The sequence below is a fragment of the Colossoma macropomum genome, unplaced genomic scaffold (genome assembly GCF_904425465.1).
Source record: "Colossoma macropomum unplaced genomic scaffold, Colossoma_macropomum, whole genome shotgun sequence".
Lineage (NCBI taxonomy): Eukaryota > Metazoa > Chordata > Actinopteri > Characiformes > Serrasalmidae > Colossoma > Colossoma macropomum.
In genome coordinates, this window is record NW_023494789.1 from 4,815,245 (window position 1) to 4,836,424 (window position 21,180).

A 21,180-nucleotide genomic window follows, 5' to 3' on the forward strand; every position below is an offset into this window, starting at 1 on the left:
ATGCAAATTTCACAATGAAAGGACATCAGAAATGACCCAAAATTTACATTTGAAAACTTGCATTAGAAGTAAAGTACGTTTTTTCCTTTTCCTGTAAAGCTCATTTTGGAGATACAAGATTTTGTTCGGTCAGCAGCGATATGCTGATGCCAAACAAGAGACAAAGCGACATTACTTTAAAAGGATAGTTGAATCAAACTATGCCTCCATTTCAACAGCACTTACTCTTGGCCAGGGCAGCTCTAGCAGGACAGAAATTTGAGAAATGAATTTGCTGGATAGATGCATCCTACGACAGTGCCATAGTGAACGTAACTGAGCTTTGTGGTGTTTGGCTCTGGAGATTTATGGCTGTATGCAGTATCTGTTAGTAGTGAGTGTGGCAATGTAATGTACAATCCATTACTTTTCACCACTGGATATACGTTGTCATTATCGTTTACAGACGGAATCCAGAAAAAACACATATACACAGTGATGCTGCTGCATCACTTCACGAAACAGAATTTTATTAATCACGAGATACAAAATAAATATATTTCTTATTCAGATACATTTACTGTTTTTATATCATTTTTATACTGATGCAAGAAGGAAAGAACAATAACTTTACCACAATCAACAGGTATATAAGAGAGCGAGACAAAGTCTGGAATTGAAGAGAGGCTAGACGGACGAAGCGAGAGCGTTCAGTTAATACCACGCAGAAACCAAAGTCACCAAACCGCATTAACCCCTCAAGCAGAGCATGATCTCTGCCTGACTGCATTCCCTACAGCCTCTCATGCACTAATGCTACTGGAGACTAGAGGATCCTGGGAAAAACACTCACAGCACTGCCTAGGTGGAAACGGGACAAAGCCATCACCATGGTTACGAGAGGAGAATTGGAGGCTTTATCCAAAGAGCAGAGCAAATACAAGGGCCAGGGGATTACTCCTCTACTCATTCCATTTTTAATGCCAAAAGAACGGGAGAGATCCTAAAGAGTTTGGGATGAGTTTGAGTTTTTACAATTTGCTTTGCTCTGTATGTGTGTGCGTTTGTGTGCAGTGGAGGTTTTTGGGCCCAGTACCAACACAGCCTCTGTAGGGCCTCTTCTCATTTTTGGAAAATGTTTACAACCAGTATTTTTAAGAGATGCCAAAATTCACTACTTGCTCAGAAATGAAAAAGTAAACTTTTTAGACCCGACGCCATGAGGGCCCCTCTATCCAAGTCTTGGTAGTCAATTCAGGGGCGTAGCCAAGGTGTTAGGGGGTCAGGTGGGTCATTTGACTGGCCCAATAAAAAAACGAAGACCCAAAAAATAAAAAAAATATTCAAATTAAAATTTCTGACTAGCACTAAGCTACGTTCAGGGATGAGGTTTGATGTACTGCAAAGGCTCCAGACACTGTTTCATGATCAATATCAATAAAAAGTTATTATCAGAACAGGGAAAACAGCCATATTTTTTGGACATGGGAAAAACTGAGGAAGTATTGGGAGAATATCTATAATGCTCTAAACTCTGTCTTTGATATTCCAATCCCTAAAGAGCCTTTAGTGTCATTGTTAGGAGTTGGATAACAGGTGCCAAAACTACCATCTCCACATTTTATTTGCAGCAGCCATTAAAGGTATAACTGTTAATTGGCTGAAAACTAGTGCCCCAACATTTGAGTCCTGGGTGCGTTGATGGGAACTACATAATATGGAAGAAATAGCACATAATTTGAGACTACAGAAGCAGAAATTTGTTAGTTCAGCAATGTCAATAATGCTTTGAAAATATGGTATAATTGAATTTAAACAAGTAGTAGGAATCAATCTCCTCCCTTCCATCCAGGTTACTGTTTTTTATTGTTAGTTTTTGGCAGGTATATGGGAACATCAGTGTGAATGTATGTATGCTTGAATGTACACATCTGACTTACTGTGGCCTGACTGCGAAGTTGTGAATCTTTCTGTGATGCTTTAATAAATAATTAGTTCCAAAAAAAGAACAGGTAAAACATAAATTATGTAATGAATAGCTGAAGTGCTGGACGAGGGCAGGTAAAGCAGGCCCGACTAATTGCTGTAATAATGTAATAATAGCATCAGATCAATAGCTGACCTATGTAAGATACCATGTGACTATAATAAAAAGGTTCACTTAGTAGGGGAAAAAAGACCTGTGCCCACTAGTTGGCTGGCTACGCCCCTGCATGCCTACCACTGCCCCAGCTGTGATGCCCTTGTGTGTGGGCACTGAGTTGGTGTCATGTTAGTACTTCAGAAAGGCAGGTTGAGGCAGCACTTGCTGTACAGCCCCCACCCCCAAGTGCTGTCTCACACTTCTGTGTATGTGTATTTGCTGGAATGGTCTAATCAGAGGGAGGGCAAGGTCTTGGGGTTGCTTCCATGCATAAACATATATTCTGTAAGGAATGTGTGTGTGTGTGTGTGTGTGTGTGTGTGTGTGTGTGTGTGTGTGTGTGTTTTAAACAACGATCAGGTCCTGGTCTGTTGGTCTCACTGGGGCAGAGCTTTTAGAATGGCATTGACCTCTTCAGCCACAGCGGTCAGAGCAAACTCAAACTGGTCCTGAGGAGAGAGAAGAACAATGCTCAGCATCATTCTACAACAGGCAGTGAGCTCCCTTCTCATCTCTTGTAAATGTTTAAAAAATAATCGTATCACAATTATATCAACTAAATACAGTCTATCGCAAAGGTCTGGGAAACTTTGGTCAAATTACTTTTTTGTTGATTTCCTAATTGATTTTCCAAGTCAACACATCTTCTACAGAGAACACACTTGCATATTGCAGTGCACAATTGCTGTTTATCAACTGACTGTAACATACTGGGAGTAAGATACTGTGCACTAAAATCTGCAGAAAAAAATGTTTTCTTCTGTTTTTTTATTTTATTTTCACTTAGAAATTCAACAAAATGTAATTTGACCACAGTTGTTCAAACTTCTACCTACTACTGTATTGTAATTATGTAATATGTACAATCTAGGGAGGCATTGCTATGGGCTGACGCTGATATTTTTTATGTACATATCTCCCTATGCTGATAGCGATGCCAATACAAAAACACCGGGACTACATATACATGGATTAGCATTACAGAGAAGTATAACTTTTTCTATTTCTATTTCTAACTATTTCTTTGGCGCTTCAAATACAGTAAAATTAATAAAATACAGATATTTTAGCACAGTAGGCCAGCATCACCTAAACATTCTGCTCATCCAGAGTACAGTAAATAATTATTTAGATACCAGTTTGAAATATTGGTGAAATCTGAACATCTGTCTAATGCCGGTATTTCTTTTTTAAAGCCAATATCTGTCAATACCAACATGATTCCAATATCATTATGTATCACTAATATAATCCCAATAATAAAACTGTTGAAATGCTATATCTATGTTACACAAGTGGCCACTCCCAGGAGGAGAGGAGGGGACAGTGAAGGGTGGATTTCCCCAATTACAACACATGTCCTCAGCTAGGTTAGCCTCACTGAGCTAATCGTCTAGCCATGCAAACTTTAATGCAGGATTTGAGATGTGTGAACATATATAAATATTGTGAGTAACTGCTTTGTCTGGCTATAAGCTTTGGTTCTATATAGTGAAATACGGCGTTTAGTTTTTTGTTGTTGCTAGCTGTGTAGCCATTAGCTTGCTAACTAGCACGCCAGCGGAGTAATAAAGTTGTATCAGCAGCCATGAATAACAGATGGAGTAGTCTGCTACCTAAAACATTCTGAACATAGCAAATCTAATGTCAAGGTTTTGAAATATTTAAGGTTTTAAAATATTTTATTGCTATGGCTTATGAACAGCTTTGTCCACAGCTTTACAGGACCAGCGCATTTCCCTTTTCAAACTCCGAAACAGCTGCAAACAGCTTTTATTTTTGAGTTTGACAAGGGAAATGAGTCAGGTGACATTGATTTGATGCTGAAGCCAACACTTGTGTTCGCTTGATCTAAAAAAGGGTCACCTATCAAGCTTCATTTGAGCTACTCAAGTGATGGAATAGCCCTTAATATGATGTCAAGGGTTCCTCCAAAGGAAAACGATGAGGCAATGTTGATGACCAATGATGCCACAGCCATCTGTGGAGTCCAGAAGAGCATAATTGACCTTTTTCTCTTTGGCTGGGAAGGATGGTCCTCCCTCTTCCCTATCAGTCAGCAGTGATTCTAGCCAATGTTAGCAGAATTGGCAGTTAGCTTTGTTCTCTAAGGCTACGTTTACACAGCAGGTAAAAGTGGCCCAAATCCGATCTTCTCCTTCATATGTGACACAGATGTGTGTCTGTGTGTCAGTGTGATCAGCAAAAAACGTACTGAATCTGACATTTCAATTCCGATTTGAGACGCTTTCATATGTGGTACTGAAATCCGATACGTATCCGATCTGCAGCAATGCGAGTCTGAACAGCCAGATCGCAATTCATGTGACTTTTATGTCAGTCCAACTCGGCATTCGTCATAATTTCGCACTGCTGACACTCATAAACATTTAGGCTGATGTTTCTGTACCAAAAAATTAGAAGAGACGTATCGCAGCTGTTCTGTGTTCAAAGAGGTTTCGAACGAAACGGCCAAACGCGGCCGGAGGAGACAGAGGCTGCAGCGTCAGAGAACAGTTTAAAGAATCCGAGGACACGAACCAAAGAAGTGACCGAGGCTGAATAACATGCCCTTTTTACGGCAAACTCCAACACACTGTGGGTGATGAGTCCAGCTGTCAACCATTGGAACTTCATAATCGCTCCTGTGATGCTGGCGAAGACGAGACTGAAAGCTCCAGGAGCGACAGGCGTTCGCTGGCCGTCATGATTGTTTACCTCTGTACGAGCCACATGAAGCACTGTGGGTCGGTTTAGGAGCTGATCTGTTCAGGCTGATGTCACATACAGATCACGTTTAAAAGATATTGTGAACAGCCAAACAAAAAAATCTGATTTGGTGAGAAAATCAGATTTGGGCCACTTTTACCTGCTGTGTAAACATAGCCTAAGTGCTTTGAGCCATCCAACCATTTTAGCCATTCTTTTAATCATGGCACTAATAACTTTTTAAACTATACACCATTTTAGTGCAGGCCATCAGGGTAGATGATGTGGCTGATGAAGGAGATGCGGTTGGAAAGTGCTGTTTGCTACTTTGTATATTGAGCTGCTTCATGTTTGCAACAGTGATAGGCCAGTCGTTTACCTTCGTGCGCACCATTCCTGGTCTCTGGTCCCGAATGTGCTCCAGCGTTGCTGCGATATCAATTTCCTTCACCCCTACGCCACAAAAAAAAACAACTCAAAAACGACAGTTCCTATACTCTGCACAGACTGAGAAATGAAGCCAGATAATGACAGACTTAAAACATACTAATCCCTCATTTTCAGTTAGAACTAAAATAGGTATAAAATTCAAGATTGTCCACTGGACCATTACTAGACACTTAACGGATGAGCCTGTTAACGCAGGATTATCACAAAATAATAGTGCCAAATAGTCATTATACAGACAAAATGGCAGGTATGCATGTAAAGAGCTTAAGGATCCACCTTTAGCCATGCGGTTTAGAACCATGTCAATCAGGATGTACGTTCCAGTCCGGCCTGTACCATCACTAAAGGAGAGAGGGGAGGACACTTAGCAAATTCCAGTCCAACCCAAGCATAAATTTAGCATAAAGGTGTCTGAAATAAAAACAATGTCTAAACCCAAAACACACTGAGTCAAGCAGAGTCAAGTACGTTTTAGTGTCAACAAGGAAAAAAAGAAAAAGAAAACAGAAAACAAAGCAAACTATTTTTAGAGTTTTCTGTGTAGGCAAGTGAGTGTACCTGCAGTGGACGATGATGGGGCAGGAGCGTCCTCGGTAGCATTTGTTCACCTTCCTGTGTGGAAGAGGAAGAGAGACAGACGAGAGGAGAGAAACGCTCACACTTTAAAGAGAAATATAACAGCTAGTGGGCACATCTATATCAGAGCAAAGACATAAATTCAATAAATCATCGAAAGACAAGCCAAAGCAAGGACTGAGCAGTGAGGAACAGCCTTGAGTCGATCAACTGACATGACTGAATACCGTGATAAAGCTAATGTTATGCAAATGATCATTCTTTTGTTCTACCACAATTTTTTATTGCATCACCTTAATGTAACCATTCCCTTTATACAATGATTAAAAACTATTTTAAAGTGCATAGAATGGAAAACACTACACACACATATACTTTTAACGCCACTTAGAAAGATTATAATGTAGATTTTCAGTCTGCCAAATTGCTGGGGAGTATGAATTTAGGGATGTGCATTTAAATGCTGATATCCGAGTATCTATAAGGGTGAATAAACAGATAACTGATTAACTGCAGGGAAGGAAAAAAGCAAGGGGGAAAAAACGACATTAAAGAGTAACTCCACCCTAAGACCTTTTTTTCATTAACAGCTGAAATACTCTGCTCTGTAATAATAAAATATACCAGCCTTGCTTGAAATATGAACACATCTTTCCAAACTGTAAAAATATCATTTTTACTGTGGTCAGTTCCGCCTCAGCAGCGCCCCCCTCTGGTTCAACTCTGCTATAGGCGCAGATGACGTGTCTTCGTACCAAAGTACAACGACACGTCACAGTATGCAAATCAGTCAAACAACGTTACCGCCCCCTGATGACGCCCTACTCGTGCAGCGCTGATAAATATGAAAGCTTAGGACCCTGGAGCGAGGAGATAACCACCCTCACGCGCTGAGCTGAATACCCCCAGCACCACCTCACAAGGCTGCGATATGCCAGCTGTACCAACTGTAAATAACCCAGTTAATCTGAGCTTAGTTTGTAATAAAGATGTTGGACTGATTAAGTGAGATTTCTTGCGAGTCTCCATAAAGCTGCTGGTCTTGCATCCGATTCACGTTTCCCTTCACAACTCGAACCATCTGGCACGTGCACTGAACAGACATCAACACTGGAACTATGGAAAGCGACAAGGTTCAGGAAAGGTTCATGTTAAATGGCCATGGTCAATCTTTCGTCTGTACAGCCTTTCTCGGACTTTCTTCCAGCTTTCCGTAGTTCCAGTGTTGCTTGCCGCTGATTTCTGTTCATGATTGCGGCGACCGAGGGTTCGATTTATAAAGGGGAATGTGAATTTCAGTGGGAACTGAATCGGATGTAACACCGGTAAGTGCCATGAACAGCTTGCAGAACTTAAAGATTTAGGGCCGCTGCAGCAAACCTTGGCTAACCGGAGATGCAGTTTGCGACCTTAATGTAAAACTGAATGAAACTTGGACAGAGTTCAAAGAAATACACTTTATTCATTCGGAATTCAGTGCATTTAAGAAATCAGGACTCAGGTTATATCGAATATGGACCTCATTTTCAGGTACTGCATTAACTCTTCGATGGCACTGCTTGATCAGAAACACCTTCCCTCGTCGAAGATGGGATGGTAGTAGAGAAAAATCGTCAACCTCATAAGATTCTCAGCTGCAAAAGTGTCGTTTGATTCTGTCCCTCTCCATATTTTCTGGTAGCTAATGTACGCTAGATCTAAAAGCATGCCCCTCCCATTTTTGAGCATTTTTCAAAGTTAGCCAGGGGTGGAGTTGGTGGAGCTGAAAATAGTGGGGTCTTTAATGTAGAGCTGTATACTTCCCTTTTAAAGTGACAACGCTGGTGTTGTACGAACATTTAGCAGCTTGCAGAAGAATACATCTCAAACCATGTTTCATTATTGAAAATTAGCCGAGGGAAATTAGTAGGTTTCGTTGTAGAGGTCGCCTCTTCAGATGAGCCAATAAGCTAACAGAGCTAACCAGGACACCTGAATGGTGATGAGGCCTGATTGTCTTCTTACAGGTTAATGATGTGCCAACATGTTAGTTTGTCAGAGGAATATATTTTCACGCCTTCTGGACCAAGCCTTCATCAGCTGGAGTAGTCAGTCTACTTAGCAATAAAGCCATGCTTGAAGTCATGTCTTTAACAGTCCACGGCAACGTGCTAACGTTAAGGCGCTTCTGTCTCACTATAACAAAGTATAATATAACATTAGTTACTCGCAAATATGAATGAACTCGCTATAATTTACAATCCTGTTAAAATTAAATCAGTGTTTCACTTAATTGTTTGTGTATTTTCTCTATCTTGCTGTGATAGACCATGAAACGAGCACCTGAACAGTGATTTCAGTATTTGAATACTGACACACTGAATGGTTAACTAAGTACTCGAGTAGCTGTGCACATCCCTAATGCAAACCAAACAAAACATCACACCTGATAGGGAGTAAAATGAATGAGCTTGTCCAGAAGAAGGGAAAAAAATTCCAACCCATAAACAAGAAGAATGATCGGATGTTTACAGTGTTACATGCCGTCTGAGCAGAACTCAGTTATTATTATAAACTATTAAGTAATATTAGTCACCAGCTCAATAGGTAATTACATGGTAATTACATTACCATCAGGGAAAATGCAAGCTAAAGGGCCCATGTTTTGAACACAAGGCCCGTGGGCCGGGTCAGGCCAGCCACACAATCCTTTCCGGCCCACAAAAGTATTTTAATTTTCTATTAATAGCCCATTTCACAATGTGCTGCACTGCAGTCCCCAGCATGCACTGCAACGTAATGTGCTCCGACTCTCCAACCACAACAACAGTCTATGGGGCAGCAGTTACACCTCAATTCTACAGAATTCTATGTAATTCAACACCAGTCATATCACCAAAATGCATTTCAGCTGCAGTTCAGCCAACATAAACACTAACGTCAGCTCAGCAGCTCAGAAACTGAGCCCGAGTATTAATTAACTTGCAGCAAAGAAAAGATGTCAGGTGTCGAGTTCAAGCAAATAGGTATGTTTAAAAGACTGTGAGCTCCTGGGGATGTTTAAATTTTGAATATTTCAAGTGTCCATGTAATATTTTAAGGTCAACTACAAGTGTCTGTATTTTACTGTTGAGGTTTTTGCATATTTTGAATAAACAATGGCCAGTTTGGGTTACAGCACAACATTTATTAAAAACATTATTAAAACATTTTTTTTCTCTGGCCCACAGATGAGATTTGATGAGATTTTTTAATATGGCCCATTTACTGGTTGAGTTTGACACCCCTGCTATAGGATAAGGCTCATATGTGGTACCGTGTAAATGAATTTGGAACATGATAATTTTTATCACACTAACTCTGCAAGCGATAATCATTTGACTAAATGTACATTATCCTCCAAGCTTAGTGAGGAATTACTCAGAGAAATGATCAAACAGAGAAAGACGGACGTACAGACAGACAGAGAGAGAGACAGACAGGCAGACAGACAGACAGACAGATTGAAACAGACAGATAGAGAGATAGATGGCTAGCTACCGAGATAGAGAAATAGGCTGAAAGAATAAGAGTGAGCAGCAGATAGAATGGACAGAGGGAGGGAGGCTTTGAGGCGATGGAGCGTGCCATCAGCGTTGCTCTTGCTGCAGCCACACCTGTCCGTGCTCATTTTTGTGACTATGCAACTGGAGTCAGATTACTAGCTGCAAACCACAAAAATGACACAGACAGCTGTGCAATACCATGGGCCCCGCTGCGCTCCATCGCACACGCAGAGAGACAGAAGGACAGAGAGAGACAGAGAGGGACAGGGAGAGAGAGTGAGAGGAGGCGGAAAGAGACAGGGATAAGGGCAGTATGACAAAGGAGAGACAAATGGAGGAAAAGAGGCTGAAGACAACTCCAAAGACAGAGAGATAAAGGTGATGAAGTGACAAAAGTGACAATGGGCAAAAAAGAAAAAACATAGAAAATCAGGAGACGGGAGGACCGGCGGCGGGGGGGATAACAAACACTGCACGGGGGAAGTGACTGTGTGTGGCGCAGTACCTGCGGAAGTCCAGCAGGGGGCGCGTGGAGGTTGGTATGCCTTGTGCAGGCCAGCTCAAGAAGTGGAACTGAGTGAGAGTGCGCGTCTCCTGCGTCTGGACGTTCTTCAGGTAGAAGCTACGCACCAAGAAGTCGTTACACCAGATGTGCTCGGACACCAGGTTCACCTGCGTATGACATCAGAGGCCATTTCCACACAGATCATGACCACACAACCACTTTCAGCCTTTAAGACATGTTTGATTTATTCAGTTTGAATATGCTGCACTCAGCTTAAGTAAAAGAGCAATCATCAAGCTACTTCGACATGTTTATGTCAAATACACACACCTCGTAGATGTGGTAGAGGGAGGAGCCTTCATCAGGCCAGTAGCGATCGCACTGCTTCTCTCCGTCCTCAACAAGCGCAGTCATCATAACGATCACGGTACAGCCGTTCTCCCAGACCATCTAATACAACACACACACATCAAGTACAGCTAGGGATGACTTTGTATCGTTGTATTGTGACTACCATTATTAGATTGTGGCTAGTGCACTATGTCAGGACACTATAAAGCACAGATTTGGTTTAAAATATTGGCCAACATTTTATTATAGGGTACTGTTCATAAGGCTACATGACAGCTACATAAGATTTTCATGATAACTGACATAACACAACATAAATATTTATGAATGCTTATTCCAGTAGGCGTTATTTGCTATACAGGTTACATTTGCCAATTTTGATCAGTTAGCTAAAGTAACCTTTATGACAGATGACGCCTATTGGAATAAGCATTTATAAGCATTAATGTAGGGTTATGTCAGTCGTCATGACAAGCTCATGTAGGTGTAATGTAGCCTGATTAACAGTGTCCCACAGTACAGTGTTATGAAATACTGTACCTTTAAATGCTCCAATAAACAAAAAATGGAACGTTAACGTACAGCACATTTTCAGCCACTCCTTATTGTTTGCTGCACTGATTTGAGTCATGAATTTTTTGGATTGTTACACCCAGTGGAGAGAAGAAGGCATAATGATTTCTGTGAAATAAAAAAAATGCATGCTTGTAATTTTCAGTTTATTTTTATTGAACAGAGTCATCGTGCTTGTAGTAATACTCTTATTTTATGTTTTGGTTGGAAACAAAAGGGCTACATTCTTTAAAACTCCCACAGAAAATGATTAAATCAGAATTTCTTTTCACTGTGGTATCTAGGTGGGACTTCAGGAGCTAAAGGTAAAGGTAAGGTAAAGGCCTTAACTAATAACATATTAAGTAACTGACAGTGGATCAGTCATTCTTTAATTTCCAGTGGGTGGGTCTCAGAAAAACATCACTCCAGGCCTTCTGGAAGTCCTAAATACATCACTGCCTGCAAGTGGTAGACTGACCGATGCATTTCAGGCAGTTGTTAGAGATAGAAAACGGTAGCAGAAGCTCTATGTCAGGGTTCTTTGTAAATTTCTATTTTTTTCGTAAAACGTGGTAACACTTTCTATGAAAGTCACATTTTTAAGCATCTATATGCACATTCATAAAATGTTATAATGCATTCATAAGGCATTATAAACATGGTTATAAATATTTATAAAAATGAATACTTCATAGCCATGTTCATTATACATTATGAATTGCTAACATAATACATTATAAGTAGTGTTAATAACATGTTATACTTGATAGTAGAGTGCTGTCATTGTAATTTGTTCCCTCACTGGTTCTAACGTCAAGCGCTAGAACCCTTCACTCTGTAACATCACGACACTACACTACAGTAATGCTAATTTCTGCTGGCATTCTATTGGATATGCAGTGTTAGCGCTGAGCTAACGGTGGTGTACATTCTCACTCTGAACACTGGAGGAGGCTTTAGTACAGTACGCTTCACTTTACTTAGAGTGGACAAATACGACTTATGAGCTCTTATAATTTGTTATGATCAGTACTTATAATGCATTATGTTAACAATTCATAATGCATAATAAACATGGCTATAACATGTAATGCATTTTTATAAATATTTATAGCCATGTTTATGATGCCTTATGAATGCATTATAACATGTTATGAATGTGTTTATAGATGCTTATAAATGTGACATTCATAGAAAGTGTTACCAAACATGTTTTATCAGGACCTGTCCAGGGTGCATCCTGCCTTCCACCCCGATGACTGCTGGGATAGGCTCCAGCTCCCCCCACGACCCAGAAGAATAAGCGGCTTAGAAGATGTGTGTGTGTGTTTTAATCAGTACTGTCCATGTTGGACATTTTTTTTTTTTAAATACAACCCTGTTTCCAAAGAGTTGGGACGCTGAAAATACGAATAAAAACAGAACGCAGTGATATGCAAATCATGTAAACCCTATATTAATTAAAAATAGTACAAACACAACAACTGAAAACTGAAAAATCTTGTTGCTTTTTGAAAAAATCTATGCCCATTTTGAATTTGATGCCAGCAACACGTTCAAAAAGTTGGGAGGGGGGCATGTTTACCACTGTGCTGCATCACCTTTCTTTTAACAACACTCTGTAAGTGTTTGGGAACTGAGGAGACACTGCTGTAGTGCTGAAAGTCAAATGTTTTCCTGTTCTTGTTTGATACAGGATTTCAGCTGCTCAACAGTTCAGGGGCTCATTTGTCATATTTCTCCAAATGTTATCAGTGGTGACAGGTCTGGACTGCAGGCAGGCCAGTTTAGCACCCGGACTCTTTTACTACGAAGCCATGCTGTTGTAATACGTGCAGAATGCGTTTTTGTATGTCATGCGATACCTTCTCTGAAAAAGACGTGGTCTGGATGGCAGCATATGTTGCCAAAACCTGCATATTCATGTTGAAACATGTTGAAACTTTGTTCTAAACGGATTTCTGTGAAGCTGCTTTGTGACAACATCAGTTGTAAAAAGCGCTATACAAATAAATTTGATTTGATTTGATTTGATATACCGTTGAGCATTAATGGAGCCTTCACAGATGTGCAAGTCACCCATGCCATGTGCACTAATGCACACATATTCTATCACAGATGCTGGCTTTTGAACTGTGTGCTGATAACAAGCTGGATGGTCTTTGATAACAAGCTGGATGGTCTTTAGCCCAAAGGATGTGGTGTCTATGATTTCGAAAAAGAACTTTGTTTTTTTTTCACAGGTCACTTTTCATCTTTTAATCACATTATGTACCGTAGATTATGAAATCCCTCAGCTCTTTGCTATGTTATGTTGAAAAACGTTATTCTTGAATTGTTGCACTATTTGATCGTGCAGTCTTTCACAGAGTGGTGAACCCCTCCCCATCTTTACTTCTGAAAGACTCAGCCTCTCTGAGAAGCTCTTTTTATGCCCAATTATGTAATTGACGTGTTGCCAATTAACCACCAGGTATTTTTTTGCAGCATTACTTTTTCAGCATTACACAGCATCTTTTGTTGCCCCGTCCCAACTTTTTGGAAACATGTTGCTGGCATCAAATTCAAAATGAGCATTCATTTTGTCTCCGTTTCAACATATGATATATTGTCTTTGTACTATTTTCAATTAAATGTAGGGTTTGCACAACATTGCACTCAGTTTTTATTATATTTTGCACAGTATTTCACTTTTTTGGAAATGGGGTTGTAAAACATTCTACTTTTTAATGAACATATATGCCAGTATGTTAAATTCAGCAAACAAAGAGTAACAGTGCATTAAAATGTGCAGGAGTGTGTTCTCTGTAGAGGCAGCTTACTTATTTTTACTTATAAAATCAACAAAACACATTATTTGACAAGGGATGCCTAAAATTGTATGTTAATGTACATTAATGTCTGTTACAAGCTTCAAATAAAATATGCAACGTCTTTTACAAGCTTCAAATGTTCATGATTAATCTAGAACAGACAAAAATGTGCTTGTGCATCACTGTTAGCTTCGCACCAAGATACTATCATTACTAGCAGAAATTGGCACTACCATGAAGGTAATTTCTTCCTCTTTTTTGACTGACTTTTGACATGTATGGCCCAAACTGAAGGCCTAGCTTTAGTCCAAGTTTGCCACTAGTTAAACCCCTAAGTACAGCGGTTCTCTCTTATCATCTATGACCTACGTTGAAATAGACATACAGTACTGTGCAAAAGTCAGAGGCCAAACTTGATTTATCTGATTTACAGTCAGAACTGCTAATAACTACAACTTATTTATTTTGCAGCAATCAAGCAGGAAACATTTACTTAAGACAAAATGACACAGAAGCTTCATCAACTAAATAATAGAAAAGTATAATAAATAATCTTTTTTTCAGCATTTCGTCTGCCCACCATTCGCCTTTATTCCATTCTTTTCTGTTTCTCATGATCCGGAAAGATCAAGGTTTTGCTCACACACACACACACACACACACACGCACACACACACACACACACACTGACTGACCTGCCAAAAGTCAGAGATGGTGTGTGAGAGGGGTCCTTGGGTGGCGATGTACGCTGGCATTCTGGGGTCATGCTCAATCTAAAGGGTCAAAAGGAGACAAAAGGTCGGGGGTCAGTGCTTCAGCCCCCTCTAACCCTGGACAGGCCCGTCACTACGGCGACGGGCCATTCATGTGGTCAGCACACAGGAAGGCTTAATAGATGATCCCCTTTCGCTACAACAGAACAGCGGGGATTCCAAACCAACTCCGCCTGAGCTACATCAATACACCGTAGCCATGGCAACGGCAAGACGGGGATTCCGGAACCCAAGGCAGCCCTGCACATCACTGCGGAATAAATGGATTTTATCACCTTGGCAACCGAAGGGGAGGTGTGTGTGTGGGGGCTTGAGCGGGTAAAGTTCTGCTGTGAGATGGCAGAGGAAGAGCAAGGTGCGCCATTAGATAAGAGAGACAGCCTTTACTGACATTTTCTCAGACGGCAGCTGTGTCCAGTTTTAGAGCTCTATGCAGAATCAGCTGCAGACAGAGACAGGAGTTAACCCTTAGGAGTGAAACCGGTCATGTGATTCATGGTGTAATTCAGTATTAAAGGAGTGGTTCATGGTTTTGTCGCTTGTTTCAATGAGCTATGAGTGAGTCATAATTAAGGAATGGTTCAGTGAAAAATCTAATTTTCCACTTAAGAATGTAGTTGACTAGCCAAGATATGTCTGGTGTCCAAATTTAGCTTTTTTTTCATTTTAAATTAGAAATACAAGGCCAACGTCACTAAAAATACATAAAAACCAACCCCACTAGAAATAGTCATCTAAAATATTTTTCATATATATATATATTCCCGAAACATCTCAACCAACTCAAACCACATCCAGGTCTCCATTAAGGCCATGCAGACTTGTTTTTGTGGTTTAAGGCACAGAATGATTTTCTGTGAACTATAACCATGAACAAAACTTCACCATGTTGCTGAATACTGTGAGCAAGTGCTTTAAACAAGAGGTGCTGGGCCAAATTCCTACTTATCAGTGTGAAAAAACAAGGTTAACAGTTATTTATAAAAGACAAACACCAGAAATCTGGAACATGCACTTGACATTTGGTTCAATTTTGGAACACTGTTGTCTAAAGTGACCGCCCATACTGTGACGCTTTGTTCATTTTTTATAGTTCACATTACGTCATACCATGCAATAAATCACACTGACAAGTCTGCAAAACTTTAATAAAGACCTGGATGTAGTTTGAGAGAAGTTTTGGGGATTTATTTCCCAAAAAGATTTGGGTGACCATTGACTTCTAGTGTTTATTAGCAAGGTTAGCCTCTTAGCTCCAGCACTACACTAAAGAAGCAAAATATGGACATCAAACATGCTTCGGCTGACGTTAGTGGAAAACTGAATATATTAGATTTTTTACATAACCATTTCTTCAATTATTATCACTGATAGCTCATTGAAACAAGCGACAAACCTATATCGGACTCATTTGTGACTGCAAGTGTATTATTATGATTTAATTTAATGTATTGTTATACACACAGTCCTGTTTTATTGAAAGAATTTTTAAAATGTATGTCATTTGTTATGTCATACTTACTATGTAATTAAATACGTAATTACGTCTGAATAGTATCACAAAACGAACATAATAATTGTCCATTTCTAAGCATTAATCCATTGAACAACAATCTCCACTAAAAACTACTATAGACTAATAGGCAGGTTATGATGCTGTAAGAAGATGAAGTGTGGGGTGCCATCTTAGGGTTCCCTGGAGAAAGATTAAGTCTAGTCCTGGACTGTATTTTCCTATCTACAGTTAATTTCCATTCATAATGTTGCGTAGCCCAGGACTAAGCTTAATTCCCGTCCAGAAACAGACCCTCAGTGTTTAAAGGGTTAATGCACAGAGGAAGGAAGGTGTTTCTTTGTTGCAGTGATCTAAACCTGAACACAGGCTCAAACAGCGGTGCCGCTTCACTTACTATGGTGCTGGCGTTGATGTAGTCAGTCCTCGAGGGGTTAATCTCGGCCTTCAGTTTCACACGGGAGTGATCATCTGTACAACACAGCATGGAATTACACACAATTAACACATTTGGGGGACAGAGTGAACAAAAGAGGAGATGCTGTCTGTTGGGCTTCTTTCACTTTATTAAATAGTCAAATTTAAAAGGCAAAGCGTTCACACCCCCACGCTCATGATAATGTATGACAGTGGAGGACAAATTACTGGAACTGGCACTGATTAAAATTAGAGAGAAAAACGTTTTTAAAACATGGTTCCAAAAAGCTCACACGGCACAGCGTCCGGACAGCGGTTCTTTTTGAGGTTGCTTTCGTTCTGCGCGACAGACACAGTGCTGGGTTCTGCCTGGTAGGAGCACAATGCCTCCCACTCCTTCATCAGGCGGTCCTTATTCTTCACATGGTCCTCCATATATGCCTGCAGAGAGAGAGTGAGAGAAAGAAAGAGATCAATGTATGACTTTCCACAAAACTATCACATTATTTCCCGAATATATCACAGTATAAAAATGTTATGTCAGCTATCATTAATGAATAAAGGTAATGAACCCATGCTTTGGGCATCTTACCAACTTGGCACAGCCTGCTTAGATTGGACTGTTTTGTTCTGTTCTGCTTTTCTTAAAGTAGGGGTATTGCATATGTCAATCAAAAAAAATCCAGACTTAGTATTTAATTAGTTTTTATTCATTTTAAAACTGTGCTGTAAAGAATATTAACCCCTGTGTGGTGTTCAGGTCTGTGGGACCCATTTTCAATGCTTACCAAAAGAAAAAAAATACGCGATTTATTATTATTTCAACCCCAGATTCTTGGCCTTTGTTCATTTTCTGTGAAGAACATATAAAATAACCCATTTTCAGGGTCTTCACTCTGTTCACCCCCCACACATTTATATTACACATGTGGTGTTGGGTGAACCTGCGGGGAGTAAAAGTGTGGAGGTGCTGTGTCCTTCACTCTGCTCTCCTCCTACACGGCCTGATGTTAGTGTGTGTGTGTCTGTGTGTGTATGTGTTTGTATATGTGTGTGTATGTGTGTGGGTGGACAACGTGGACAGGCTGCTGACTGGCTACAGCTGCTAAAGGAGAACCCTACACTGGCCACTTGTGATATTTTAAACATCTAGTATTTTTACATAAATTATCATGGCTGTATTGATTTAAAAAAACAATAATGCGGTGGGTCCATCAGCCCACTGAGTAACAAACACATCAACACCACACAAGGGTTAAGCAGCCAGAAAAAGTCCAGAATTGTGCAAAAATAGTTTTGAACAAATACATGCCGACTGCTCAGATATATGTAAACATGTCATTTTCACAGAATATCTAAGTATTTTGTACAGTACTAGGGCTGTGCCGTTAACAGTGTCCTCTTATTCTTATATTTTCCCTTTGCTTTACTGTTTCATCTTGCAGTTTTCCAATGGTGCCTTAGACTGAAGTGGACACGAGAGAAAATGCAATGATCCTATGTGAGTTGAGCCTTAATCTTTGTGAAATAAAAGAGCATCATAAAGGGCAGATCAGTAAAAGTCGTGATTTTAGTATATCGCTGTTGTCTGAAGAAAACCTTATATCTCCAAAATGGTAACGTTACATGAGAGGGAAAAATCATACTTTACTTTTAATGTAAGTCAATGGTACCAGAATCTTTTCCAAGTCTTTTTGGGCCGTTTCTTTTGGTCCATTCATTGTGAAATTTACACACAATGTAAAGAGCAACAGACACTTTCAAACTATGTCAAAAACTGAAAAACAACAAAAATGGAGATACGTTTTCTTCCGACAGCAGTGATATGGTCATCTTTAATTGGGCCATGCCTTCTACTCTGTAGCCATTTCACCTGAGGCCATTTCGACCAATCAGTTTCGCTTGATGAACGAGAGCTGAGACTTTTTTTTCTTGTGTTTTCATGAGACAGAAGGCATTTTGCAGTCTGAAACCAGATGCTAAATGTACACTGTACGATAGAGGCAGCTTTTTGTGATATCTGCCTGCAGCACAGGGTGTGTTTAACCAGCGCAGCTGCATTTCTACAACAATTTTAACTATGTTGGGTACAATAAATGTTCAAAAGTTCAGCTACAAATACTGCTGTCTTGGTATGGTTTGCACTAAATAAACTAATAAATGAACAACTTTTTATTAAACTGGTGGTGAATCAGTTTTTTACCATCACTGAGGGCTGTTACCATGGTAACTCGATTGACCGCACCAGGCACAGGTCTACACATTACTCTATATGGCGATTAACTATGTTTTACCTGTATATTAAGACTGATAAAACTAAAAATTAATATCATTGTGTGATGCCAAAGCCAGCACACCTCATAGGCAGTATATCATCCAGCACTGCATCAAAGTGTGCCTGTTTCTGTGCCTTATTTGTGTACCAGTATCATGTGTCCGGTGGAGATGTCCATGTTGGACTGCGCTGGCTCCTCGCACCAGGAGGGGGTGCTGCTGTGAGAGCTGGGGCTGGGCTGAGCGGCATCGCTGAACTGAGACGATACACTGCTGACCCTCGACGTGTCTGTCCCTCCTCCTCCCCCTGAGCCTCCTACTGTGCCTCCCCCGCCTGTAGCCCCTGCCTCGCTCTCGTGCTTGCCTGAAGAGGACTTCGCAGCCATGTGCTGCCGACAGAGGTCCTGAGGGTGGGGCAGAGAGAGGCAGAGAGAAATAAACAAAAAAACTGAGGCGAAATACGTTCACCTATGTTACCACACACAGAGTTAGCACTCTGAATGACACTATAAGAGATTATAGGCTTTTGTAGAGAATGCAGGTCTCATTAAACAGAGACAGGTAGAGAAATAATGATACACAAATTTCCCGATGCGATATGTATTCTCAGTTTTGCACTATGACGCAATTTTTGTTACATAATTTGAAAAGGAATTCTACCTTAAACATTTATTTTTGCATTTATTTTCTTAGATAATTCTCTAAACGTGCCTAACATCCATAAAGTAAACAAAAAATGGTAACTATAAAGCTAAATATTAAATCAACTCTCAATATTAAATGAACAGAGCATTACAAGTTCTGTACAAAGTGCGGCTCTCACTTTCTGGAAACGAACGTGATTTTCTATCTGCGGAATCCACAACCGAATAGAGGTGGACTCTACAACTGAAAAGAGGTGCAAACCGGTACCTATAAGCATCTCTACGGAGCACGTTATTTGATTCACCCTTTCAGAATCTGCACTTAGCAGCTAAAATTCTCCGTTCCACCTTAAATGGAGCAGCATTAACATGTAACAGCTGCTCCAATTGAAAAATTGAATAAGAAGCTGTTTTCATAAACGAGTTAGTGTTTTTGAGGTATCAGTTTGATCCATCACTTTTTGCCACTCTTATTTTAAACTGACTGGCTAATTAAAAATTAATATTAACATGCGTATTGAGGGAGTTTGCCTGTTCTCCCCGTGTCTGCGTGGGTTTCCTCCGGGTACTCCGGTTTCCTCCCACAGTCCAAAAACATGCAGCCAGGCCAATTGGACATGCTAAATTGCCCCTAGGTGTGAATGTGTGTGGATGTATATGTCTGTTTGTCTGCCCTGCGATGGGCTGGCGACCTGTCCAGGGTGTATCCTGCCTTCTGCCCGATGACAGCTGGGATAGGCTCCAGCACCCCACCGCGACCCGGAAGGATAAGCGGTTTAGATGATGGATGGATGGATGGATGCGTATTGAGACACTACTACAGTCAGGAGGTTTGGAGTAAGATTAGAAAGGGTCACTAACTGTTGTTTAATGTTTAGCTTGACTGTATTTCGCTTTAAATGATTGATTAGTTTCATGAGGTGCCTGGTTGGAATGAAAACCTGCAGCTACGCCGGCCCTTTACAGATAAGATTGGTGACCCCTGCCATATTGGTTTATCTATATTACCATGGTCACAGTCTGAGGTTGGTAATTCAGGTCCAGGACCGGAACTGCCCACCTCTGCTTACAGTATCATACATAAAATTAGCTATATGAACGACAACATCTGAGAGAATATGACATATTTTTAAACATCAAATAGAGTTCAGAGTGAAAAGAGTGAGCCCCACAGTAGAATTTTAAATTTCTCCTACCTGGTATGCATAGTGGGTGTCACTTCCTGCCTCCGGCCCCAGGCCCAGCTTTCCAGAGGCCAGTTGGCGGGCATGGCTGCGCAGGCAGGCGATGGTCAACGAACCGACTAAGAGGCCGCCCACACAGGCCACACCCACAAAGGTGAGGAACACCCACCGGGTGCCGTCCCGCACACGCGTCGCAACCGGCAAGGCTTCATTTTTCTGTAGAAAGAGAGAAAAGCAAAGACAAAACACTTACAAAACACAGAACTGAGGGTTCATGGGTGAACGTTCCTCCTAGAAAAGCCTCTAAACCAGGATTAGATGTAATGAATTCTATTCTGATTTTTGGCTTTTTTGTGGGAACAGTAACTAGTTTAAAACCGAACCTCGCAAATTATGGCTGCGGTAACGGACAGATATCCCTCCACCTCGTTTTCACTGGTGCAGTGAGTTGAGCCTATTCTCTCTGAAGAGACCACCCAGGCAAGTCTATTCTGTTAGAGCTTTTTAAAATGAAATGGAATTAGAGGAGAGGGAGAGAGCGGGAACAGGAGGTGTGGTGTGAGTGTGCGTCTGCGCACACGCACACACACACACACACACACACACACAGGATAGAATGAGTATCTCAAAAGGAGGTTGCACCTCCCACCCTGTTGTCTGGGTTACCATGCGTCTCAGTGGGGGCAGCAGTTGCCATGGTAACATCAGAATGCCTGATGTAAGCCCTTCGGCCATCAAAAGTGACAAAAAAGAGAGTTAAAAATGTGACG

The 21,180-nt window shown here is 40.7% G+C and overlaps 1 protein-coding gene across 2 annotated transcripts in view; it reads right to left on the reverse strand.

Moving 5' to 3' along the window:
• Nucleotides 1–468: 468 nt before the first annotated feature.
• ptprnb (protein tyrosine phosphatase receptor type Nb) overlaps nucleotides 469–21,180 on the reverse strand; it is a 57,445-nt gene continuing 36,733 nt past the window's right edge. Inside the window, exons 13-23 of one of the 2 annotated variants that reach the window (XM_036569828.1) lie at nucleotides 20,423–20,626; nucleotides 18,732–18,986; nucleotides 16,602–16,749; nucleotides 16,289–16,362; nucleotides 14,301–14,378; nucleotides 10,217–10,336; nucleotides 9,887–10,053; nucleotides 5,840–5,893; nucleotides 5,558–5,622; nucleotides 5,211–5,284; nucleotides 469–2,571 (exon numbers count right to left, since the gene is read on the reverse strand). In XM_036569828.1, the coding sequence (XP_036425721.1) occupies nucleotides 2,500–2,571; nucleotides 5,211–5,284; nucleotides 5,558–5,622; nucleotides 5,840–5,893; nucleotides 9,887–10,053; nucleotides 10,217–10,336; nucleotides 14,301–14,378; nucleotides 16,289–16,362; nucleotides 16,602–16,749; nucleotides 18,732–18,986; nucleotides 20,423–20,626 (1,311 nt within the window). In that variant the 3' untranslated portion in view covers nucleotides 469–2,499. The remainder of the gene's footprint in view (nucleotides 2,572–5,210; nucleotides 5,285–5,557; nucleotides 5,623–5,839; nucleotides 5,894–9,886; nucleotides 10,054–10,216; nucleotides 10,337–14,300; nucleotides 14,379–16,288; nucleotides 16,363–16,601; nucleotides 16,750–18,731; nucleotides 18,987–20,422; nucleotides 20,627–21,180) is intronic. The other variant, XM_036569830.1, reaches the window with a different exon arrangement.